Genomic DNA, 25,950 nt, shown 5'->3' with positions numbered 1-25,950 from the left:
GTTATGGTATATGACTTTACATCAGGTTAAAATGGTGGAACAGTGGTGAACAGAGGCACAGCAGCTGACAGGAACACACTCACATAATCATATACGTTTTGTTTTTGCCTTTTTTTTTTTAAACCCGTCTATTGAACACGACGCTTCACTTCCTCCTGTTTTTGTTTTTACTGATGAACTCCATGTTTTCCTCTCCAGCTGTGTGTCGCTACGCTGCACAGACAATAATACTTTACAGGAAAATGTAAAAATGCTTCATTTATTTAGGAAGGGAAGTCACAATCTGCCAGACCATCTTTGTTTTTTCTTTTATTTTCCATGTGTAGTTTTTAAAGTTGCAGTGCCATCCGCACCTGTCTACAGGTGCGATCACATCTGCAGTTTGTTTTCTTCGGTCTGAACCAGAGTGGAAAAGTTGATTTTGTTGTACTTATGTATTTAGTTTGTTTAGATTCAAACTGACCAATTAAAAGCGAACCAGGGCTTGTAAACAAAAGTCACACGACTCAGAAGCAGCTTGTTTATTGGACAGTTTTGGTCACCTGACAACCTGCCAAGTCTTCTTCTGTGGTGTTCATACCAGTCCAGAACACATGAAGAAGTAGCTGAATATGAGCATCAGTCCAGACTTCATTTTGTTCTGCTAGGCTTTCCAAGCATGAGGAACCGCATCCGTCTTCTTCTACCCATAATCCCTTGTGTTTCGGGGTGGTTTCCTGTAGTCGGTTGGATTAATGAACCGCACCGCAGTTCTCTTGTTAGAGGACTGAGACTCTCGGTGCTGTTATTTGGTGCCACCAGAGTTCAAAGGTCATTGTTCTCACCTGGACAAACCAACTGAACTGAAGTAGGAAACACTGCAGAGTTTGTATAAACTGCTCAGAACCTCCTGGCTCTTGAACGCAGCCTTAGTTGTGGATGCCAAACCTGCAGGAAGTCAGATAGTGTCCCTTGCAGCTCTCTCTCCTGGGCGGAGCGCCTCGCAGCTCGTAACCTGAAGAAGCAGGTTATCTTTTCTTAGAATGCTTTGTGGCGGCTGTTCACGCCCTGCAGGCAAACACATGACTCACTGCAACACGCACAGGGAGATAATAGGCGAACTTGTGAAATGTTTACCCAAACTGAGCCGGGCCGGAGAGCAGCAGCACGCCGGCAGACTGTTCTTCGCCCTGAGCGCAGCATCTGGACATTTTTTTTTTTAAAGCGTACAAACGGGGAAGCGGGACGTCTCCGGGCCTCGAAACGGCATCACAAGTTAGATTCCCCTGCAGCAACAGCAGCAGTTTCACAGCAACACAACAGGCGAACAACACTGTCTATTCATTTACACCCAAAGCCCCGACTGCCACAGCTCACAAGCAGTTATAGACTGTACATTTCATTTCCACTAGCTTGTGCTTTCATCTGGTGTGAAAGGGATCTGAATATTAGTGTTAACATGTCAGTTTTTGTCTCCCAAGAATGAAGAGTTTGAGATATAGAAGCCATTTGGAAAATATAACACCGAAATGACCAAAATGATTGATGCTTTCAAAGTAAAACTTACTATTGAATATTGGTAAAGTCATCAGCTTTTTAAGATCTGTGGCCAGGGAGGCACAAGATGATTTAAACATTTTTTTTTGGTGATTAATGAAGTAAAACAGCCTGAAAAGCAAAATGAAACCGATCATTTGCTGTCAAAAGTTGATCATCTGCTATGTTTATGCATATGAAAGAATGGAAGATGAAAGCAGGTTGACAATAGGCATCACCCCCCCACCCCCCCCACCACCACCACACATACACACACTGAATCACATCCCCTCCCCAATATCCTCCTCTACTCATTCAAAAACGCTCTTATTTTGAAGAGCCTCTCCTCAGGTCTTATTTCTCTTTTCTCTCTCCTCACTTCTTCTCTATCATCTGATAGAGGAATGGATCGTTCCCTCTGTTGTCAGGACACTTATATTATCAGTTGTTTGTAATGTAGGTGATCCAGGACTTGGTATTTATTCTGCTGTCGCTCTGGATAAGAGCGTCACTTAATGCTGCGTTCACACTGCAGCTCAAAGTTTCCCACTTCTGATTTTTTCTCCTCCCATGTGACTCAGATCTGATGTTTTCTGATCAGTGTGAATAGAAAAAAGCTGCACGGATGGGGCGTGTTTCTTAGTTTTGGGGGTTTAGTAGGTCTTGGTGGGACAGTGGGGGAACGCAGCACTCCTCTTCCTCTTCCCTGGGGGTGATGGGTGTGTGTGTGTGTGTGTTTTCTATTGATCAGGCAACCGATGCCCCCGAACTGGCCAACAGAGACTTGTCGATAGATAGAGAGAGGGGGGGTGTGGGGGTGGAAAATGACATTGAGGAAAGGTCAACGCCTGTGTCCCTGGTATCCCAGCATGCCCTGCACCGGACGCCATCGATTTGATATCAGCCCTCCCTCTGCCTGAGCCGGCACGTACTTTCAGCCGAGAGAGTCCTGCTAGAGCTGGAGCTGGGCGGTGAGCTGGGATCAGGGTTAAAGGTTAAAGGTTAGGACGGGGTTAAAGGATGAAAAAAAGAGAGAGACTCGTTTTTTATATATTGGCAGAATCGGCTTTGTCAAAGTCCTGTCTCCCACTTTTTTTCACCTATTTACAATTATTGGTAAACGTGTTATTTTCTTTGTTCCATCATCATAAGTTTCCTCCGACCAGATTTCGGTGTTACACTTGTTCAAACTGAAAGGTTTAATAAACATAAAGAAAGAGATTCACTTCAAAACAATTCAGCAGCAGGACTAGTTTTTATATATTGTCAGAATCTGCTTTGTCGGCGTTCCTTTATGTGCTAGAAGTGATTTTCAGACTGTTCCTCCAGACAATGGCAGTGAATGAAGAGAGAAAAAAACACAATTCTCCAGTCTCCTCTACCGGAGCAACAGATCACAGAATCACTGATTTTGGGGTTTTATCATGGAGGAAGAGACACGACCCAAGACACTACCAGAGTCACACCGAGCATTAACAGGTTAGGATGGGTTTAATGGTTAGAATGGGTTAAGGGGCGATCACACCTAGAAGCGTCGCTACAGGCGCATCCGCTTCAAAAACGCCTCGGCAGACCGCGTCGGGCAAAACAGCTTGATGGCCTGTGGAGCGGGGCTGCGTGTGCGACCAGGTTAAAGACCGCTAATATCAGCTTTTCATCTGTGTTTTCCTCTGTCCCACCGTTCCCACCACATCAAACCGCATCAAAACAGGAAGGAAAGCCCGCCTTCTGCTTGATTTGATTGGTTGCCTGGCCCAAATGTGACATTGACGAGCGGTGCGACTCCGCGCCTTGCGCTGAAAAGTTGAGAATATTTTAACTTTTATGTGCGCCTAAAAGCCGCCAGAAAAACGCGACGCGTGTCGCAAGAGAAGAGCACGCGCCAGGCGTGCCGTACCATAGGAAAACAATGGTTTTGGTGGCGACGTGTTTCTAGCAACGCTTCTCGGTGTGATCATCCCCTTAGGATGCACTAATGCACAAGGCAATTTTGCACGTTGGCAGCTCTAACTGGCAGCGAGAGGTGACTGTTTGAAAAAATGTGAACTTCAATACCCAGAAATCCTGTGCGGTGACAAAGGAAACCAAAGAGACGAGAGAGGAAAAGATCTTAACGGCTGCTGTTTAGGAGACTAGGAGGATTTCGCTCTTCTGTTTTGATTCATCACTTCCCGTGCAGGGAGAAGTGTCCGTACCTGACACCAGAATTTAATTTGGGCAAACGGGGGGAATCTGTGGATGGGACGCTCTGCTCTGCTGCACACACACTTTGTGATTTAGTCTGAGAAGCCAGCTGGATTTTCACATAGAACTTTTGCGTAGAGCATCTTTAATCCTGCTGCACTATGACCAAATTGATGGTTCCTCTTGAAAATTAGCATCATTAGTTTGTAAAACCCTCATCCCTGCGTCCCTGCAGGTTGGGAAACCTCCACCGGCCAAACGCAGGAACTTCTGGCTGCTGATGGTTCAGTTTGAACCCTCTGCCAACAACCTTTTTAGGCATCCAACCAATTTCTTTTTTTTTTGTCAGAAGCAGTCTGACTCGTACAAAACCAAATGTAGTTGTTGGGTTTTGGAGCGGCGGGTGAGGAAGCGATGTCCTGCCCGCTCACAGCAGCGTCCGACCGGCAACATGACCCGGCTAATGGCAGATGGATTTCCTTTAGTCCGGCTGGCCGGAGCCGCGCGCCTCGCATCGACTGCAGCCGCGCTCCGCTCACGTTTCACAGATCCGGTGACGAAGGACTGCAAACGCAAAAAAAACAAAAAAACAAAAGCAAAACACCCGGCCCAAGGTCAGCGAGGCTTTTCTCTTCTGCTCTGTTGTTGTTGTTTTGGTTGACTTGGTGAAGAGGACAGTGGCTGCCTTTGTGATGAGGGAGCGAGGGAGAGAGAGAGAGAGAGAGGGAGCGGGCGAGCGAGGGAGGGAAGTCATTGAGAAGTTTGGCAGACAGCGGGCCAAACACCATCTGCTGCGGCCTCCTGCTGCTCCAGACCTCCAGGATCCTGCCTTTTCTACGGGGATGATGATGTCATGAGCCCGGATGGAGCATTTATATATATGTGTGTGTGTGTGTGTGTGTGTGTGTGTGTGTATGACAGCACGTGTGTTTCTGTGTGTGCATATGTGTAGGTATGTGTGTGTGTGTGTTTGCCTTTCGTGACAGTGCAGCCTACAGACCACCTGAGGCTGTTATCAGCATCTCTGCTCAGCTGTGTGTGTGTGTGTGTGTGTGTGTGTGCGCATGTGTGTGTGTGTGTGTGTGTGCATGCGTGTCATGCTTTCTATTTAAGTGCTTCCACAAACTAAAGTACCCTAAGCAGCCGTTTCATTACTGCACGTCCTCTCAGGACCGGGCTTTAACAGAAGATCGGTGTTGCCCAACCGGCGGCCCGCGGGCCAAACTGGGCCTCCATATGTAATGAAGTGTTTCAAAGTTGATTCAACTTAATAACATCTAAGAAGTCATTTTAAAGGTCCCTTATTACAGGAATTCAGATTTTCCTCTATATACACATACGATCAAAGATGTTTAATGAAAACACTGTTGAACTGTAGCTGTGTTTGAGCAGTTAAACTGAAAGTTATTGCATCAGTGTTTAGGAGACAGTTTGAATTAGAAGTTTTGATTCGTCACTTCCTGGTGGAGAAGTGTTTATACCAACTCCAGAATTGAACTCTGTCAGATAAGGTGAATTCATGGCTTCAGTCAGTGGGGTGGGACGCTTTTCACCACACTTTGGAATTCACGCTGATAAGACGGGCGGATTGTACATGAAAACTCACCAACCCCAGTTTTACTGACTGACAGGTCATGTTCATACGCACTTTAAGCAGTTTTTTTTGGGGTCATTTCTGCTCATTTTAATTCTCGATCCGCACCAAAAAGTTTTGTCAGACTTTCACTCGACACGAAGCTCCATGTTTGATTCAGTGTAAGACATGAAGCCGAGGTTCTCTCACACTTAGTGTCCTGCCAGTCGGTCCCTTCTTGGTGGCGTTGCTGTGGAGTGTGTGTGCGTGTGTGTGTGTGTGTGTGGGTGGTATTGCGTGGTAGAAAGATGGGTCATGCGTGTGTGTGTGTGTGTGTGTGTGTGTGTGTGTGTGTGTGTGTGTCAGCCTGCATGACTCAGGTGTGATGTGTCGGTCTTATCGCAGCCTGTCTCTTATCAGTGAAGCAGCATGGAGGTTTGGAGGTTTAGAGCCACTCAGACTAACTGATGCCTGTTCTGTTCGGGCCGGGCTCCACTCTCCAGCTGGCAGCAGCGTCACGCAAACACGCAACGGCAATGTTGCTGTTTTTCTCACTTGAATTGAGCCTTTCTTTGTTTGTTTACAAGTTGAGTGAGTTTCATGACCGTTTGGGCCCTTGGAACCTGCTAAAACCCTGTTGTATAGTTTCAGAAATACATGAACGTCAACGAAAAATGAAAAAAAAAGTTCTCTGAGAGACCTGACATAGTAGTAACAAAGTGAAATGCTGAAATCCATCAGGACTTTTGCAGCCTGAAGTGTTTCAGCAGGATACAGAGTGAAGGAGACTCAGCAGCTTCTGTAGAGATCATGAAACCACAGATCAGGGAGTTTACCTGCAGACTGTAGTGCGTTCGGCCATGTTGGAGGAAGAGAGGAAGAGTCACTTCCTCCAAGGACTCATCGTTCCCTTTTTCCCCAACTCAGCTGAGGTGTTTGTTGTTCATCAGTCTGGTTAGAATGGAGTGATGTTTGGAAGTCAACATGTCGGCTTCTTCATTCTGAATTCAGTCGGGGGGCGGCGGGTTAAAGGTTACAGAGACGGGGTCGTGACTCGTTAGTCGCTGGTTTGAATCCCGACACACACAGCTGGGTGATGGCATCACCAACAGTTGCACACACTCCCACCTGGAGCTGCAGCACAGTCTTCTGCTTGTTGGCTGTTGAGCGGCTCCACTCCATCTGCCACACAGCGCTGAGGGGAGGAAACTCTACATCTAATGACAGGTGATTTACTGTGAACCAGCAGACTGAAGGCTGACTGACTCTTCCTGTAGCTGCAGGACTGTCGGCCATGTTCCTCTGCCATGAGCGGAGTATCTGCAGGTCCTTAACAAGTCTGAGAAAGTCACCAACTAGTAGTTAGATGACTAGGTAGTAGTACTAGTTATCTAAATTTAAGGTAATAAAATACGACATTTTCATATAAATAAATGTCTGTTCTCACTCAACAGTGATCCAATCTATATCCAGTTCATAAAGCTTTTCCCGTTTGTTTGGAATAAACAGAAGAAGAAGAACTGGGTAGTTAGCATGAGCAGCGACAGCCCCCCCCTCTCTCTCACACACACACACACACACACTCGTCACAGGCTGCATATGAGTGATGAACTGTTCGACTAAAGAATGATTGTCCTGGGTCCCCGACCCCCAGGTTGAGAACCACGGCTCTGTGTGAACTCTGTTGGTTCATGTCACCTCTGCCAATGATTGTTTTGTGTCTCGGCCATTTCTGATGAATCCTGTTTCATCAATCGTGTGTGAGTCTAGGATGGATGACATCACCTCACCTGCCGGGGGCGGAGGGGTGTGTGTGCGTGTCTGTGTGTGTGTGTGTGTGTGTGTGTGTGTGCGTTGTACATTGTAAACCTTTGACCTTCCCTTTATGGGCCTGGCAGGGTTGGGACACCTGGTACACACACACACACACACACACACCTTCCTGATAAGAGCCGCCTTCCCACTAACATTCAACCTACATATTCTGACCTGGAAAGACCTGCTGCATGCACACACACACACACACACACACACACACACACACTGACTTTCAAATTGGTTAGCATGATATAGACAATATATATCACAGTTATTTTGAGAGATATTATGACTGTGATATGGCTCACAGTGTTATTTTTAATGTCTTTAATACCATTTTTAAGTCTATTTTCACCCAGTAGTGTGCAGTTCCTCTCCATGTGTAACTTCAGCAGCGTATTGCAACAACGCTCCCTTATCAGAGTGTGTGTGTGTGTGTGTGTGTGGGTGTGTGTGTGTGTGTGTGTGTGTGTGTGGGCTTGGCGAGGCGTGTCTACCTGACATTTCTCAAAGTCACTGCTGAGTCCATGCATGCTAAAAATACAGGATGACTTGAAACTGGCCCTTACTGCATCTACTGTGATGCAGATATATCACATTCTTTCATATTTCAATATCAATATGAATTCAACATCATGCAGGAGTTGTTTTCCAGTGTAGCCATTTTGACACAAACAAGTGAAAACAAGTTACATGATTAGCTGTGAGCGTCTTGGCAAGTAATGTAATAGTTGTAAAAAATGTTTTCTGTGTCAGTCATGGATCCAGGCAGCAACACCTTTTACTGAGACTTCAGATTCAGATTCAGATTCAGATTCAGATTCAGAAAGCTTTATTGTCCATCACAAGCATGACAGAAAATTGTCTTTGACGTGCCTCATAAAAAATACATATCACATAAGAACAATAAACAGACATAAGGGTTAAAAACATGTATAAGATTAGAGGTGAAAAAAAGTAAAAGTGCATGTGGCAGCGTGTGTGAATGTCTTTCATTGATTATTTTTTGTTTTTTTTACTGAGAAAACGCAGAGGGCCGCGCGCCGGGAGTCGCTCTGACAGCGTAGCGCCTTCACATTGAAAGAGTTTGGAGTAGAAATTTGTTCCATGTCATTAGTTTACAGACTTAACTAGACAGAGTTGTGGCCAGTGACTGTACCTGTCTATTGAGGAACCAGAAACTAAAGACAGCATTGTTATAGTGTTCATGTGTTTAACTCATCAGATAGTCGACCAGATGTGGCTACAGCGGCTCCGATCAGGAACAAAGAGCTTTTTTTGAGCTGTAACTGTAGTTTCCTCTTGGGCCAATCAGTGTCAGTCTGAATGCTGAATGCAGCGGTGAGATGCATCATTTCCCCAAGTTTCATCAAAACTGGATCAGTGGTGTCTGAGATTTTGTGCCTGACACATGGATGAGTGAACAAATCAACCTGATCTCACATAAATACAAACACGACTTGTTGTATTTTCCCAGCAGGAAACAGTTCCATGAAGGAGACACGACTAGAACCAGGCAGCAGAGTCTCAGTGACAGTCAGGGTGTTGTGGTCGGCTGCTGGATGGACGACCAGAGTTCAATTCCCAGCTTGTACAAAGGAAATTTACCATTTATTTTAACATTTTTCTTATTTAACCGACCAAAGCCTTTCACTAACCTTAACCAAGTTGTTTTAGTCGCCTAAACTGAACCGTTAGCCAACCTGCAGCTGAAAATATCGTGTCCAATAAATGTTTTTGTCACAGAATCCAATTTGTGGTGGAGGAACGTAATTTTCACATAATTCATGTCCACAGCTCATAAATCTGCGTTTCAGATTTCGTGCTCATTTCACCACTTTTTCCCACGGTGCAAATTCAGGTCAGTCAGTCAGTCAGACAGACAGTCAGCCAGTCAGTCAGTCAGACAGTCAGTCAGACAGTCAGTCAGTCAGACAGTCAGTCAGTCAGTCAGACAGTCAGTCAGTCAGACAGACAGTCAGTCAGTCAGTCAGTCAGACAGTCAGTCAGTCAGACAGTCAGCCAGTCAGTCAGTCAGACAGTCAGTCAGTCAGACAGTCAGTCAGACAGTCAGTCAGTCAGACAGTCAGTCAGACAGTCAGTCAGTCAGTCAGTCAGACAGTCAGTCAGTCAGTCAGACAGTCAGTCAGTCAGACAGACAGTCAGTCAGTCAGTCAGTCAGACAGTCAGTCAGTCAGTCAGTCAGTCAGTCAGTCAGTCAGACAGACAGTCAGTCAGTGAGACAGAGTCAGTCAGTCAGACAGACAGTCAGTCAGTCAGACAGTCAGTCAGTCAGTCAGACAGTCAGTCAGTCAGACAGTCAGTCAGTCAGTCAGACAGTCAGTCAGTCAGACAGTCAGTCAGTCAGTCAGACAGTCAGTCAGTCAGACAGACAGTCAGTCAGACAGTCAGTCAGTCAGACAGACAGTCAGTCAGTCAGACAGTCAGTCAGTCAGTCAGACAGTCAGTCAGTCAGACAGACAGTCAGTCAGTCAGTCAGTCAGACAGTCAGTCAGTCAGTCAGTCAGTCAGTCAGTCAGACAGACAGTCAGTCAGTGAGACAGAGTCAGTCAGTCAGACAGTCAGTCAGTCAGACAGTCAGTCAGTCAGTCAGACAGACAGTCAGTCAGTCAGACAGTCAGTCAGTCAGTCAGTCAGACAGTCAGTCAGTCAGACAGTCAGTCAGTCAGTCAGTCAGTCAGACAGACAGTCAGTCAGTGAGACAGACAGTCAGTCAGTCAGACAGTCAGTCAGTCAGACAGTCAGTCAGTCAGACAGACAGACAGACAGTCAGCCAGCCAGTCAGTCAGTCAGTCAGTCAGACAGTCAGTCAGTCAGTCAGTCAGTCAGTCAGACAGTCAGTCAGACAGTCAGTCAGTCAGTCAGTCAGACAGACAGTCAGCCAGTCAGTCAGCCAGCCAGTCAGTCAGTCAGTCAGCCAGTCAGTCAGTCAGTCAGACAGACAGTCAGCCAGTCAGCCAGTCAGTCAGTCAGACAGTCAGTCAGCCAGACAGACAGTCAGCCAGCCAGTCAGTCAGCCAGTCAGCCAGCCAGTCAGTCAGCCAGTCAGACAGTCAGTCAGTCAGTCAGTCAGTCAGTCAGACAGTCAGACAGACAGTCAGTCAGCCAGCCAGCCAGTCAGTCAGTCAGTCAGTCAGTCAGACAGTCAGACAGACAGTCAGCCAGCCAGTCAGTCAGCCAGCCAGCCAGTCAGTCAGTCAGTCAGTCAGTCAGTCAGACAGTCAGACAGACAGTCAGACAGACAGCCAGCCAGTCAGTCAGTCAGTCAGTCAGTCAGTCAGTCAGACAGTCAGACAGACAGTCAGTCAGACAGACAGCCAGCCAGTCAGTCAGTCAGCCAGTCAGTCAGACAGACAGCCAGCCAGCCAGCCAGCCAGTCAGTCAGTCAGTCTGTCAGTCAGCCAGTCAGTCAGTCAGTCAGACAGACAGACAGTCAGTCAGACAGACAGACAGTCAGTCAGTCAGTCAGACAGTCAGTCAGTCAGTCAGTCAGTCAGCCAGCCAGTCAGTCAGTCAGTCAGTCAGTCAGTCAGTCAGTCAGTCATCTGTCGCTTCGTCAGTTGGCCTCTAGAGGGCGTCTTTGACTGTGAGCTGCAGTGTTTCCATACAGAGGCACAAAATCAAAAGTTGGTCAGCGTATATAAATGGATCTAAATGGATCTCTAATGGCCTGATGTGACATCACATCCTGTCTGTAATGTGGAGATGTACAGACAGCAGACCAGCAGACTGAACTCAGTCCACAGAGTCTCCTGCTGTGAAAACTAAAGTGAAACTTAACATTCCGCAGTCAGGAACAGATCTGCAGACAGTAACTCGTCTTCGCTGCCCTACAGACTTTAACGGTAGGTGCCTTTAACGTTACCTTGTGGTATTTATAGTAAGTAACGTTAGTGGAATTAGGTAATTTAACATGTCGCAGAGCTTCAGTGTAGAGAAATGAACACACGCTGTGGGTCTGTACAGGATCTGTGCTTGTTATGAGATCATGTCAGCAAATGATGAGAGAACGCACCGGTGAGATGCGTCATTCCCCCAAGTTTCCATAAAATCAAACAAGTAAACAAACGTTGTAGTGCCGCTCTTCAGTCTAATCAGTGTAACTTTGAAAATACCCTTTGTCCTTTTTAGATGTCCTAACTGAACGGTGTGCGAGCTGCTTGTCCCGTCTGATGGAGGTTTAGAGCGCCACTGTCGGGGTTTGGGGTTCAACTTCCTGTTCCCATACTTACTTAATGAATATACTCAAGGTTCTGTAAGGCGCTTTGGATAAAAGTGTCAGATATTATGTGATTGATTGATCTGCACACCATGACCAGGCAGTTAATGTGTCTTATTTAATGCACAATGATTCAAAATGATATATTAATTGCAAAGTCATAGTGTGCAGACTGTTTTCCTTGTAATTGGTTATTTCTGATGCTGTAGCACCCGTGCGTAAAAGTTCCAGATTGTGTATATAGAGTTGAGCGCATTGCCTTTGTTCTAGTTCATATATTATGTGACTTGCTATTATTGAAACAGCACCGTAAATGGTCCAATTTTAATTTTGTACCATCAATCATTTTGTAAGAGGAGGTGCCACTGTTCTCTCAATTTGGACCCAAACTCTGAACCGGTTTAAAGGCTCATTTATGTTTCAACGTCAAAATGTCGGGCGACGCAAAACTGCAAGAACTGTGATTGGTCCACTTCGTATTTCCTCCTGCGTGTTTCTGGTTGGTTCTGACAGTGAAGACAATATGAAGCAGGTCAGATGGTCTTCTCCTTTTCAATAATGTGAGACACATTAGAGGAGACCTAGAGGCTTTAAACTATTCAGTATTTCACAAGAAAAAAGCAAAAAAATTGAGAAAAATCTGAAAAAATAGACATAATAATGATTTGTACCGTAATTCCTCTAATATTGGCCCGGGCCTTTATTTACCTTCAACTGCAGAGGGTACCAGGCCTTTATTGGAAGCAGGCTTATATTAGAGACAGGCCTTTATTTCTAATTCCCTCTGTTTGATAAGTATATTTGCTCATATTTTAGTACGAAGCCTCCTTGTTTTCTGATCTGCTTCTGTTGGGGTACATTAGGTAATTTTGTTACTACAATGCATTACGATAATTACGGTAATCGACAACGGCATGCTCCAGAGACTTCCGCCGGCCGAGCCATCTTGTGGCACTTGTACGTTACTACAAACTACAGTTACAAACAGGCAGCAGGAGTTTACCGGTATCTACCGTTGTTTGCATGTAAGCTGAAGCTAACTGAAGCTAACTGAAGCTAAGAATAGAATCTATACAGTTATATCATATCGCTGTTTATTTCGATGCATATGCGCGAGCTCAGTCCACCTGACAGCCCTCTGTTCTGTCGGCGGAGAGAGAGACACAGACAAGCATGGAGGTTTCGGCGCGCTGGGCGCCAATTTGTTCCCGGTGATCCGGCCGACATTTCGGCGGGGGTCTCGACGCCGATGCGTCACTGGGCATCCGGGGCTTGGATCGGGAGGATCAATGCGGGCCGTGGGCGCGGTGGAGAGGACAGCGGCGGAGAGAGGAGACGGACACGGTCCAGCCATATACTAGGTTTTGACCTAGTCTTGTTTCCTTTGTTTTTTTCCCCGGCCTGTATTTGAGGCCGGCCTTTATTTGTTCGTGTCGACCACGGCCCCGGCCATTATCCAGTCCCACCAGGATTTCGCAGAGTTTTTTTGTGATTATTGCGGCCAAAAATGCTTGATTTTGCTGCAGCTTTTTTCAAAAATTGCGATACAATTTGTGAGGTTTTATGTGCTCTTTTTGCAGTAAAATTGCGGGAATTGGGAATGCAGGAAAAATGTTCTCTCTCTCTCTCACTCAGTCACTCACTCTTACTCACTCACACACACACACACACACAGCCTCCCCCTATTCTCTCCCACTCTCCGTTTAAGCTATTAACTCTTCCAAGAGCTTGTATTTTGCATTCACCTCGATTCTTGCTGCTTTTGTTTTGTTTTGCACGGTCTATGGCAGTCATCTTCCACCTGAATGTGCCTGCGATGACGTAAGTTACCACGACACCGAATACGACAATTGGTCCAAATCACAAGCGGTCCGTTGATTTGGCCATTTCATGCGGAAAAGGAAATTTTCTAGATTTCTTGAATGTGCGTTAATTATTGCGATCGCAAAATCGCAAGTTCCTGAAGGGACTGATTATCGGAGACCCGGCTTTTAATTGACTACCGGCCACTATTAGAGGAAATACGGTATACTAGAAATATGTTTTTTCCTGTCCCATATATTATCTTGCGACCCCCCCAAAATTATCTTGTGACCCTCTGTGGGGGGCCCGACCCCCAGGTTGAGAACCACTGGTCTAACAAAGCCATTTCCAGCTCCAAATCTCTATCCGCCGCCATCGTTACCGTTCTGTTTCAGAGACTGTAAACAGTACTTCTGTTTTCTGTGACAAAACAGCACGCTGCCATCTAGTGCGCAGAACCTCAAGCTAGCTGCTGCGGCGACTTGAACACGAAAATATAGCCTAGCCTTAAGACTATAACCCCCCCAACACACACTCACACACACACACACAGACACACACACACACACACCTTACTAGCCACTACCTGTTTGGGTTGTGGTGGTTTTTGGGTCACACACACACTCACACCCCAACCCCACCCTCATTTTTTCATCTTTAAGGGCTGACAGTCCAGTGTGCTGTGTGTGTGTGGGTGTGTGTGTGTGTGTGTGTGTGTATGTGTGTGTGTGTGTGTGTGTGCCACTGCAGGCTGCCAGCAAATGCGGTGATGACTCATGCTCCATACACACATACACACACATACAAAAGCACACACGCATAGCCTACATACACCCGCTCTCTCTCTCTCTCTCTCTCTCTCTCTCCTGCTCCCTCTCTCTCTCCCTCCCTCACACACACACACACACACACACAGCACCATCTGTTTGACAGGCAGACTGCCTCGCGCGGCGGAGGGAAGCGGTCGGTGTGAGGCTGGGGATGAGGCGGGCAGGCGGCGCCTCGCTCAGGCCCGTCAGGATGTGGCGTCGTCGCACGGCGGCAAACCCCGACGACCTGTCGGAGACCGCCGGGAAACTGTGACCGTGGCAACGGGATGTATGAGAGATGTCGGATTACAAAAGGCAAGGAGAGGAGAGGAGAGGGTGTTTTTTTGTTTTTTTTATCCCCACCCTCGCTTATTTTTTTTTGGTGCCTCGACGCTCTGCTCAGTGCTGCTTCTCCGTTTTTCTGGATGTGAAGGTTTAGTCTCGGCTGGTTCGGTTTTGGCGAGGGACGGGGTTTGTTTTGGTTGGGGTTGGGGGATGGGGGGGTGGTGGGGGGTAGGGGTGGGGGTGAAGGAGGCAGCTGAGACAAAGCCACCTTTTCACAGGCAGAGGTTTAGCATTGGGCCGTGTGTTGCTGCTGGTGGTGTTGGTGTTGCTGCTGGTGGTGTTGGTGTTGGTGTTGGTGGTGTTGGTGGCGGCCGGGCCTCCATCGCTCAGGCTCTGTCGGTGTGTAATCATAGGTGAGTAATGTTGCGTTCGCTGCCGCTCGGTAAAGAGCACCGCTGAATCACTCCAGAGGGCTCAGGGAGGGAGGGAGGGAGGAGGGAGGGAGGATGGATGGAGCCACGCTTCATGCCGAAGACGGGATACCAGGCGGATCCGCATCTCGTCAACACAAAATGGAGCAGAATGGATCTGGATCCCTGGACACGAAGGATGCTGTTATGGGTCGTAGAAATGGCTTGTTGTGTGTGTGTGAGTTTGTGTGTGTGTGAGTTTGTGTGTCAGACCTGTACTGCTTCAGTCCGGTCTCCAGATCTCTCTTCTGACGTCTTGGATTTGCCTCGGTCTCGTGCCTCTCTTGGATGTTGTCTCGACCTTTCCCTGTCTAAAAACATTAAAATGGGTTGTTTTTGTTGATGTTTGGTTCATTTTCTCCCCAACAATACAAACAGTCTCAGGGATTTCACCTGTAGAAACCTGCGTGTGTCATGATCCTCACACTGTATCGATCAGCTGGATGTTGAAGGGTTTGGTCCAGAGCTGCTGCTGATGGATCTACATCTCTGTTCATCCTTAAAGGGAAGGTTCAGTGATTTTATAAGCCTCTCCTATTAATCACTAATCAAGCCTCTTAGAACGTGCCAGAAGTTTTTACATTACAGCTTGTGTTTCTGTGAAATTGGCAGCCACCTCCTGTTAGCATTTGTTAGCAATGCTAGCACAAGTCAATGTAACTCTTAAAATCACTTGCAAGCCATTCCATATACTTCCATATTTGTAGTAATAGTATCTTATAGAACTGTGCACTTGTGCACTTGAATTGGATTTTGAAAGCAATGGTTTCATACCCCATTTAATCAGACAAATCAGACAAAAACTCTGATGTGAAAATGTTTTGAATGTTATAATAGTGGAGATGGTTAGTGATCAGTAGGACAGGCCTCTGAAATCACTGAACCTTCCCTTTAAGAAAGCATTTGGAAATAAATGTACAATGTTAAATGTCAATTTTGGTCTTGAATTGGACTCGATTTGCTCTGGTCTCGGTCTTGACTTGGTCTCCACCGCCTTTGGACCCGGTCTTGACTCGACGAAGATGGTCGTTACATGTCTTGCCCGCTGGCCAGAGTGGCAGGTGAATTCATCTTTTGACCCGCTTGATTGTGTTTTAGAAAAGCAAAGAACCTCAGAATGACAGATAGTGGCTGAAATCACTAGCTGTTGTCCAGATGCAGCATCTAACACTGAAGCCTGACTTCCACTGTGCTGGATCCTCCCTGTCTGTCAGGGCTTGGGACAATAAACCGACTGCTGCTGTAACATCATGTCACTGTTACGTGAAAACTTTGTAACTCCAAATTCTCTGACCTCTTGGTCTTATGAAGCCTTTCAGAAGACATTGGATAACATCAGAAAAGCCTCGTCATCAAGCTGAAAATGAGGCTGTGTTTCTTTGTTACTGAAAAATTGACATTTTGTAGAGATTTTGTGTGTGTGTGTGTGTGTGTGTGTGTGTGTGTGATTGGGCTGAACAGCAGTATTGGAACATGGATAGTACTGGCCGATATTTACCTAGGCCTACACTTCTTATCAGAGAGATGTCATCATCGAGTCATATCCACAGTTATCAGTGCTTTTAATCAACAATTAAAACAAAATATTTGTAATGCCATTCGATCAGTTGATAATATCAGTCTAGCTTTCTGTGCGTGTGTGTGTGTGTGTGTGTGTGTGTGTGTGTGTGTGTGTTGGAGTGTGAACTGAGAGGTGCCATCCCTCCCAGCTTCCCACAGCAGCCAGATGGCTGATAGTTCAGGCTGAAAGACAAAGCCGACCTGGAAGTTGGTCATTAAAAGATCATTCCAGTTCTTTTCAGCCTGGGTCTTGCTTCCCAAGTTTTTGGCATCATGATGATTGATTGTGTTCAACATTTCATCACTTACTTCACTGTAGAGCTTTACCTCCAGTTTACCTCCAGTGTCTGCAACACAGATGAGTTTAAACATGCTCCATCTGTTTTTTAAGTTTAATATCACTTTCACCTTAAAGGGAAGGTTCAGTGATTTCAGAGGCCTGTCCTATTGATCACTAACCATCTCCACTGTTATAACATTCAAAACATTTTGGCACAAGTTTTTGTCTCTGAGAAATCAGCACCGGCCTCCTGATAGCATTTGTTAGCAATGCTAGTGCAAGTCAATGGGGTGTGAAACCACTGCTTTCAAAATCCCATTCAAGTGTTTTGAGACAGTTCTATTATGCATTCTGACTATTACTGCAGATGTGGAAGTATATGGAATGACTTGCAAGTGATTTTAAGAGTTATGGTTTCATATCCCATTGACTTGTGCTAGCATTGCTAACAAATGCTAACAGGAGGTGGCTGCCGATTTCAAACACAAACACAAGCTTATATATAAAAACTTTTGGCTCATTCTAAGAGGGGCTTGAATAGTGATTAATAGGAGAGGCTTATAAAATCACTGAACCTTCTCTTTAATGCCTTGTTCACAGTTCAATCTGTCACATTTTACGTCATCTTATTGTCACCTCAGCTGATCAGATTCAGAATCAGAATCCTTTTATTGGCCAAGTGTATTTGCACATACAAGGAATTTATCTTAGTGGTTGCTTATGTACTTTGTTAAAAGACAGAAAGAATAAAACACAATATAAACCAATAAAAACACTATATAGAAAAACAGTATATATATAAAACAGTATATAAATAAACCAAAAACAAATAGAAACAGTAGAAGAAAAAGATAAGATCAGAATCAAATACAGCATATAGTTATTGCACTGTAAGTAATTGCACTGTTTGAATATTGCACTGGAAGGTTTTTATATGGGCTCTTCTGTGTCTCCCTGAGCAGGACGGCTGTTTATTTTGTTCGCAGAGCATTCAAATATATATGTTGGAGGGAGGCGATATCACCAGCTGTAGCTCTGATTGGAGGTGAAGTATCAGGCAGCAGCTGGCAGGGTTGCTGGTTCGATCCTCCCTGCACCTAACGCTCCTGTACAACACCAGCTAACATTAGCTGCTGTGGCACAGTGTGACAGGCAGTTGGTTGCATGATGCCACTGTGTTTATATCTGTCCTCGTAAAAATAAACTGTAAGGGAAGCTGCAGTCAGCACAGACTGTCAGCACAGAGGGATATGAGGCAAAAATCAGAAGAACTTAATACCTGAAGGGCCGAGGTGATCAAGTCTTAATTAATAAATACTTTATCAGTATTTTTTAGGTTGCTATTGTGTTATATTGACTACAACAATGATTCTCAACCTTTTTCATATCAAGGACTCTAATTTAGTCCACATTAGAGCCACAGACCCCCAGAGATTTTGTCTCTCGGACCCAAATCTGAGAATATTTTTATTGTCAGATTTGATTTTGTCCAGAACTCCATGACTATCTTTATTGTAGGTAGAGAGATAACAGAGAAACTATGATCAAAACAGTCATTCTCCTACATTCTTTGATTTTGGTAACTTGAGTTTAACAATTCACCAATTTGCTGGGGACCCCCTGGAACCCCCCCAAGGACCCCTGGTGGTCCCCGGGCCCCATGTTGAGAACCACTGAACTACAACACAATCACAGTCGGTGGATAGTCAAGTAAAATTTACATATAGAGAGCAGGAGGAAGCAAACAGGATTGTCCAAAAGCGCTTTACAGAAAACAAAAGACACAAAAAGGTTATGCTGGGTTTCAGTGGAGAGTTTTAGTGTCACATGGTCTAAATGTTGTTTCAGAGGCTTCTCCATCTTAGAAAAAAATGATGGGGGAAACACTGAATCCTTGCATTTTGTGGACTTTTTTTGGTATGAAAATGGTCAATTTACATACCAACAAATATCAGCGATCAGCAGCTTCGGCCTTCAAAAGCCCGTATGGTTGAAGCCTGGTTACCTGTGTCTGCTGGGCAGCTCTCCTAACGGACGTGTCTTCTTCTGTGGTGTTTTGCAGTGACAGCTACATTGTGCGCGTCAAAGCGGTGGTGATGACCAGAGACGAGTCGAGCGGCGGCTGGCTGGCGCAGGACGGCTGCCTGAGCAGAGTGGGCGTCTGCAAGGTGCTGTCAGCCGAGCTGCTGGGACGCAACGCCTTCCTGATCCACGGGGAGCGCCTCAAAGACAAGCAGGTGGGCGCAGCGCCGTGCGTCAATCAACCTGTCAATCACACAGTGTGGGCGGAGCTTGGTTTTTCTGTTGATGCAGTTTGAGTTTCTCTTTTCTGTGTCTGTTCAGCCATGGTGGCTATCACTGCTCATGCTAACTACCCAGTTCTTCTTCTGTTGATTCCAAACAAACTGGAAACGTAAAACGCATCACTTCCTGTGTGGCAGAGGATTTTTCCCAGGAAAGAGCTACCAGACACCGGCTGTTTATAACAGTGGAGAAGATTAATGAACTGATATAGGTTGGATCACTGTTGAGTTAGAGCAGATGGAGAGGACCAGAACAGACACTTTATTTATATAAAATTGTTGCAGATTGTTACTTTAAGTTCGTCATTTAGGTTTTCACAGTGACAGAGCGGACGTGATCAAACACAATGATAAGCTGCAGAAATAAGAGAAAAAATACAAATTTGTGCAGGTGAGATGAATTAAATCCCAAGAGGGTTTAGAAAAACAAAGGAAAGTCACAACTGAGATTAAGTAACAACAAAGTGGTCTAATGAATACCCGACTAAAATAGTGACTATGTACAAAATCCAGATTTTGGATTTAGATTTAGATTTTCAGTGTAAACTTGGATGAGATTTTCCAGATTTTTGTTTTTACGTTTTTTTTAGATACACAATGGAGGAAAAACTGTTTACTTTTGTTTTACTGAGCAGCTGCTTCAGTTTTGTCATGAATTGCATCTTTGTATCATCTCACCCATGTATTTTTAATTTCCTTAAGGCAGAATCTCCTGTGTCTATCACCTAGTGCTGAAACGATTAGTTGATGAATTGATTCACTTATTTCTAGTAAAAATACCAAACATTTGCTGGTTACAGCTTCACAAATGCTGAGATTTGCTGCTTTTCTGCATTTCATATGATAACATGAATCATTTGGGGGTTTTTGGCTGCTGGTCAGACTAAGTAAGTAATTTAAAGAATCACTTTGGGCTCTAGTGACTTGTGATGGGCATTTGTCATTATTTTTGACATTTTATAGACTAAATGATTAATCAATTAATCGAAAAAATAATCAATAGACCAATTGATAATGCAAATAATCGTTAGTGGCAGACCCACTGTCACCCGTAGTTTTCAAAGCAGGGATGCAGTGACACTCTGTAACTGCCAGTATGTATTCTGAGTACTAAACTTGTATTGGCTGCAGTCTTGGCTGCTGATGAGTCGTGATTCATTACTTTGACTCAACAGTCTGGTGACACGACGCAGAATAACTGAGATGAAGCCCACTCTGCTCAGTTAGAGATCCAGCAGCCTTCAGTGTGTGAAGCAGGCAGAACATCCAGTCAGGATGTCAGGCTGGTTCACAGACTCCTGCTGTCAGACTGTGGGGTGGAGGAGGTTCTCCCCTTCCCTCCAGGCTCCAAAGATAACATGAAATTAGATGAAACTTTAATGATCCCAGTGGGGAGACCGGCCGCTGCAGCAGGACAACAGTAAGCAAATACAGCGTGGGAGATACTTAAACACACTAAACCCATGAGTTCAACAGCAGAACATCTTCAGTAGAAATATATGGATGCAAGTATCAGAAAAGTATGGATTACAGTATTCAGCTACACAAGACAAGATTGTTATGGGAACCTGCAGCCGTTTTATTAGCCAAATCACAAAGTGTGTGTGCAGCAGAGCAGAGCGGCCCATCCACACTAACTGAGACGCTGTAGATTAGATTCTCCCAGTAAACTTCAGGTATCAGGTGTGGACACTGGCGGGAAATCCTCTCCACACAGGAAGTGATGAATTGAAACTGAACAGCAAAATACAAGTGTTTTCTTAAGCGGCAGTGAGCGAGCGCTCTGTCCAGAGAAAGTTCGACTCACCAGTGATGGCTGAACCATCGGGTTGATATCCAGAGACTTTCACCTGCTACCCAGCAAACAAGCCCCTCTCTGGCCCATGTGGGGCCCCTGTGGGCTGAAAATTGGGCCGCTTGTGGGCTGCCCACACATGGCCACCATTTCACGGCTGATATGGGCCCACTGTGGGCAGCCCACAAGGGGCGGAGTTTGGGTCTTATACAGAGACACAGCTCCGCCTGCTATTTGCCCATAATCAGCGACTTGTCAATCACAAGGACAGACGACCTGTCAATCACTATGAAAACAACCCCGTTTTATATCTGTTATATCCCGTTAATGACACAATTATTTTGAATATCTCCATATGGACACACATTAGAAGAAGTGAAATTAGTTACTGAGAACAAAACCTCTTGTGTAAAAAGTTTACATTTCACATTTTGATCAGAAGTTGGGTTGTGGTCCATTGACTTCATGGAGTTGGGCAGTTTGGAGTCTTTTTGGAAGTTAGAGGAACTGCTGCTGCTGCACTTCAGGATTGACTTCAAAATTCACCTGAGGTTTTGGTCTTGATTAGATCTAGGTAGGCTCGTTCTCTGTAAAGTCCTTTGAGTCCCGCTGTGTGATGAAGAATGCAGGTAGAAATAAACCTGACTTGTGTAGGAGGAGATCAGTTCTTTCAGTGTTATTGCAATCCCTACCGGTCACAAGTACAGGTCAATGAAGGCCACAGATTACTTGATGCCCCTTTAAGTATCAGTTCCAATGCCAGTGTCGACCAATCCGTCTCTCACTATGCGTTTATCAGTTAGGTGACGTCATGTTGTTTTTCTCAGGTGATTCTGGAGTGCTTCCTGAAGAAGGACCTGGTCTACACCAAGGCCACGCCCACCTTTCACCACTGGAAGGTGGACAACAGGAAGTGCGGCCTGACCTTCCAGAGTCCGGCCGACGCCCGAGCCTTCGACCGCGGGGTGAGGAAGGCCATGGAGGATCTGACGGAGGGTACGCAGCTTCAGACAGGCCCGACCTGACCTCACACAGATACATGAAACGAACACGACTTGTTATCACCTGATTACGTGTTGGTGGCATGTAAAGTGTTAAAATTCAGTTTTCCCAGCACAAAGTGGTTATGTGAAGCAGACACGAATATAAACATGAAGTACCTTAATGTCACAGTGAAGCAGCTCAGTGGACAGTCAGGGTGTTGTGGTCGGGTGGTGGATGGGTGATGAGTTTGACTGGTGTTCAATCCCAGCTTGTACGAAGGAAATTTCTACTGTGAGTAAAATTTAAATTTTTAGCTAAAGTCTTTCTTATTTAACCGACCAAAGCCACCTTAAAGTTGTTTTAGTTGCCTAAACTTAACCGTTAGCCAACCTTTAGCTGAAAATGCCGTGTCCAATTCATGTTATTGGCAGAGAACGTAATTTTCACATAATTCGTGTCCACAGCACATAATTGCGTTTCAGAGTTTGATTATGGAATTTGTGTGTTAGTTGTGTGTTAAGTGTTAGTTGCTATGGTGACAACACAAGTCTGGACATTAAGGCTGTAAAGTCTGTCACACTGTGAGAACTGAGCAGATGTTAGCAAACTGTCAGAACTCAACTGAAAGCTAACGTTAGCGACAAGGCTAACGTAGCTTCATCACAGACTGTACTTCTCTCTCTAGCTCTTCTAGTCAACATTAGCATGTTAGCAATCCATGGCAGCAAGGAGACAGAGAAGCTGCTTTGGTTCTTGCTGTAAAACCTCTCAGCTCAGTGACTTGCTGTAAGTCGCTTTATACAGAAGCTAGTCCAACGGGTCACATCAAAATGGCCGCCGCTCTGACAGTCCAGGAACGTTGATCTGAATGGGAAAGACCGTTCTATCCTTCAGGTTCTGTGGATTTATAACTACAGCTGTGAGGCGTGTGGAGAAGAGAAAGGGTTCCCAAGAAGGCAAAACCCTACAAGAGAAAGAGGAAGGGAACACTTGAAACATGCAATGCCTAACATGTTCATGTACTATAGCCATATTTACTGTTCTATCACCTGTGTATACATTCCTATCTTTCTGACTGATGGTTTGAAGAAACTTTTCTTTTAAAATTTTGGGATTTAGCAGCCACTGTGGCATGTAGACACAAACAAAAGTAGTTTGCTGGCCAAGAACCAGCTAATGGGACAAAGCTGAATCCACTCTAGTCCGGTCCGGTCCGGTCATACTGACCCTGTCCTCTCTGTCCTCCAGGGTCGACCACCTCCTCATCGACGCTGCAGAACGAGGCGGAGCTCGGCGACGACGACGTTTTCACGGTGAGACGCTCTTCCTCATAACACCTCAGAATGATAAACAGAATGCCTTGATCAGCTGAGTGCAATAGATGTGCTGGAGTTTGTCTTGGTGGCTGAGTGTGTCGTGCTGCACGCCTGCTGTCACAGTACTGGATCTTTTTACATTATATTCTGTTCACAACACAGAGAGTTCACAGTCAGTTACAGCCGCCATGTTTAAATCCCCAGCTGGTGGAAACAGAACAAAAGTGGAAAGTCAGAGAAAGTTGAGAAAGAAAAAACAGTGAAAAACAATAAAACACTAAAACAATGAGAAACTGAAGAAATGCAAGCCCCATTATGGGCCAATGAAAAAGTGCAGAACGATCTTAATTGTGTTCCCTCTCAGCTCCCGTAGGCTCATATTACTTTGGCTAAATGTTGCTGCTGTAGCTTGTGCGGCTGATGAGTTTTGATGCAATGTTATTTCCAAAGAAAGATATGATCCCAGGCTAGAATATGAGGAAAGACTCCAGTGGGTCGGCCATTTCTGTTGACGTTGACACTGGTTGCTATGGTTCTGCTGTTGCTATAGTTACACATGTGCGTTCTGTAAAGGGTTCCATGTGTTCAAAATTGCAATGGAAAACCAAATGGTACCAATCCTGTGCCACAATGTGCCAAACCAAACCAGATCCAGCACAGTATCCCACTGAGCCACTTGACACTGATTAGCCACTTAAAAGACATCTAAATGGTTTATAGACATCTGGGCTAAAATTAAGCTACTTAGGGTTTAAAAGTGAAAGTTTAGAAATAATGGTTATGAAAACTAGGTTAATATCCCTTCATATGTTTCCCTGTTCAAGTTTGTCTACCTTCCCAATCACAAATTGTCCATTCCTACCCAGAAACTAGTTTTTCATAGTTTCAAAGCTTAAGTCATAAAAGCCCTCATATCTTCAAGGTGCTACAAGTTTCATTTTAACATCAATATGTCACTATCACATTAATTTTGAGACATTACAATAATGTCAACAATGTAAACAAACCAGACCATCACCAAGTAGACTGGCAGCCTGTACCGACTCTACACTGCATTTTACATTCTGGGGTATATGACAAAAATTTAAAGCATTATCTTGTACAGATGGACCTCTCTGATGCATATTTACAGCTGTTTATGCATTGTTTAAATATGTAATAATGTATTTACTGCTTGGTCTAAGACTAAAAGATCCTTTGAGAGCGAAGGCAGAGACACGATGTTGAAATCACGTCTTCTGCTCAGTGGAAAAACCATGAGGAGACATTTTACCACCTGAGTTAAAAATGTATGTACGCTCCTCACAGCACTGTAAGCAGCTCAGATTACAGGCAGACGCTACGTTACATGTAGGATCTCATATTGTTTTTCATGGATGAGAGGTCAGCTCCTCAGTTTGATATCAGCAGCTGTGTTTCCATCCGACTGTCCAGTGAATTTTAAGCAAACTTTTGAAATATTACAAAACATAAAATGTGAATTTAAATCGCCGTCATGTCAGAAAAACATGTCAGAGTATTTCAAGAATTGATTGGTACTGGGATGATCGCAGAGAAATAATATCTGAAAGTCACAATGAAACTGCATTTTAAAAGCTTTACTTCCTTACTGTGACGTATTTCCTGTTCAAACAGGATGTTGGGGTGGGACATAACGCAGGGAGGGACCAATCAAAAGTGTAAACCAATGGGAGATCAGTCAGGGAGAGAAAGGCAGTTTGATTGGATGGGAACTGGCAGAGGGGCGGGCTGTGATATTTACGCCTCCTGGTACGCGATGATGTCACCACTAGAGATTTTCTGTTTTCCAGGAAGTAAAAGTGATGAGATTTTGATGTAAAACATACAAGAAAATAAAGTTTTAGTCTTTTTTGGGGGGGCATAAAATGTCAAATAGGTGTATGGTCTGATAGAATGAGCTAAAAAGTCCAAAAAGTCGTTCTTATTTCAGTGTGACTTTAATGTTCATAAAAGGTTGATATTTACAGATATTTTACAGACGACAATTCAATATGTCCAGAGTGACTTTTGAACTGTCATATGGTCATAGTGAGACTGAACAGAACATTGAACAAATACATTTCCATCGCTATTTATTGAATATTTTCTTTATCGACTCTGACTCAAGCGAGGATAAAAATTGAGTAAATTTTAGTTTTCTCTCCTGCATTTATTTCCCATCATTCATTAATTTTCTAATTCGATTTGTCATAATTTGCATAAATATACATGAACGCTGATGGAAGACTTGTCTGCAGCCACACTTGCATTTCCCTGTCTGAGCTCTCTGAAGTGAAATGTGAGGATTTTCCCCCTAAAAATCAGAGCAGGGAGGGGCGGGGCCTGGGAGGAGACGATGCTTTTGTTGTTCAGCAGCGATGGCCTGGTGTGATAAGGGCGGGGGGGGGGGGGGGGGGAGAGAGGAAGTGCAGGAGGGAGGGGTCAGGTATCCTGGAGTGTTTTGACCAGACACATACACACACACACACACACACAGACGCCTCCTGCTTGGCGTTTGGTTTTGTCACCGACACAGGAGATGAGGAGCAGCAGGCGGAGGTCGTTGCCCCCCCCCACACACACACATGCGCACACACACATGCGCACACACACACACACATGCGCACACACATACACACAGCCCTGCACAGCTAGCATTAGCAGCTGCTTCCTAGCAAACTGTGTGTGTGATTTAACACCTTGGGAAGGAAAGTGGTGGAGGGAGGAGAGGGAGAGGGAGCCTTGTGCTGTTTTTCCTTCTCTCTCGCTCTCTCTCTCTCTCTCTCTCCCTCTTTCTCTCCCTCTCTCTCTCTCTGTCTCTCTCTCTTTCTCTCTCTCTCCCCCTCTCTTTCTTTCTCTCTCCCTCTCTCTCTCCCCCTCTCCCTCTCTCTCTCCCTCTTTCTCTCTCCCTCTCTCTCTCTCTCCCTCTCTCTCTTTCTCTCTCCCTCTCTCCCTCTCTCTCTCTCTCACCCTCTCACTTGTTGAGCTGTCTGTGGGTTTTGGCCTGGTGTCTGT

General features: G+C 45.1%; 1 protein-coding gene across 1 annotated transcript in view; it reads left to right on the top strand.

The window, feature by feature from the left end:
- The window catches only part of spred2a (sprouty related EVH1 domain containing 2a), a 35,515-nt gene that overhangs the window by 1,216 nt on the left and 8,349 nt on the right, over nt 1–25,950 (top strand). Inside the window, exons 2-4 of the mRNA XM_071917076.2 lie at nt 18,600–18,774; nt 21,463–21,631; nt 22,868–22,932. Of these exons, the coding sequence (XP_071773177.1) occupies nt 18,600–18,774; nt 21,463–21,631; nt 22,868–22,932 (409 nt within the window). The remainder of the gene's footprint in view (nt 1–18,599; nt 18,775–21,462; nt 21,632–22,867; nt 22,933–25,950) is intronic.

This window comes from Centroberyx gerrardi, chromosome 3 (genome assembly GCF_048128805.1).
Source record: "Centroberyx gerrardi isolate f3 chromosome 3, fCenGer3.hap1.cur.20231027, whole genome shotgun sequence".
Lineage (NCBI taxonomy): Eukaryota > Metazoa > Chordata > Actinopteri > Beryciformes > Berycidae > Centroberyx > Centroberyx gerrardi.
Note: the sequence above shows the minus strand (reverse complement) of the source record. Positions and strands in the feature narration are given on the sequence as shown.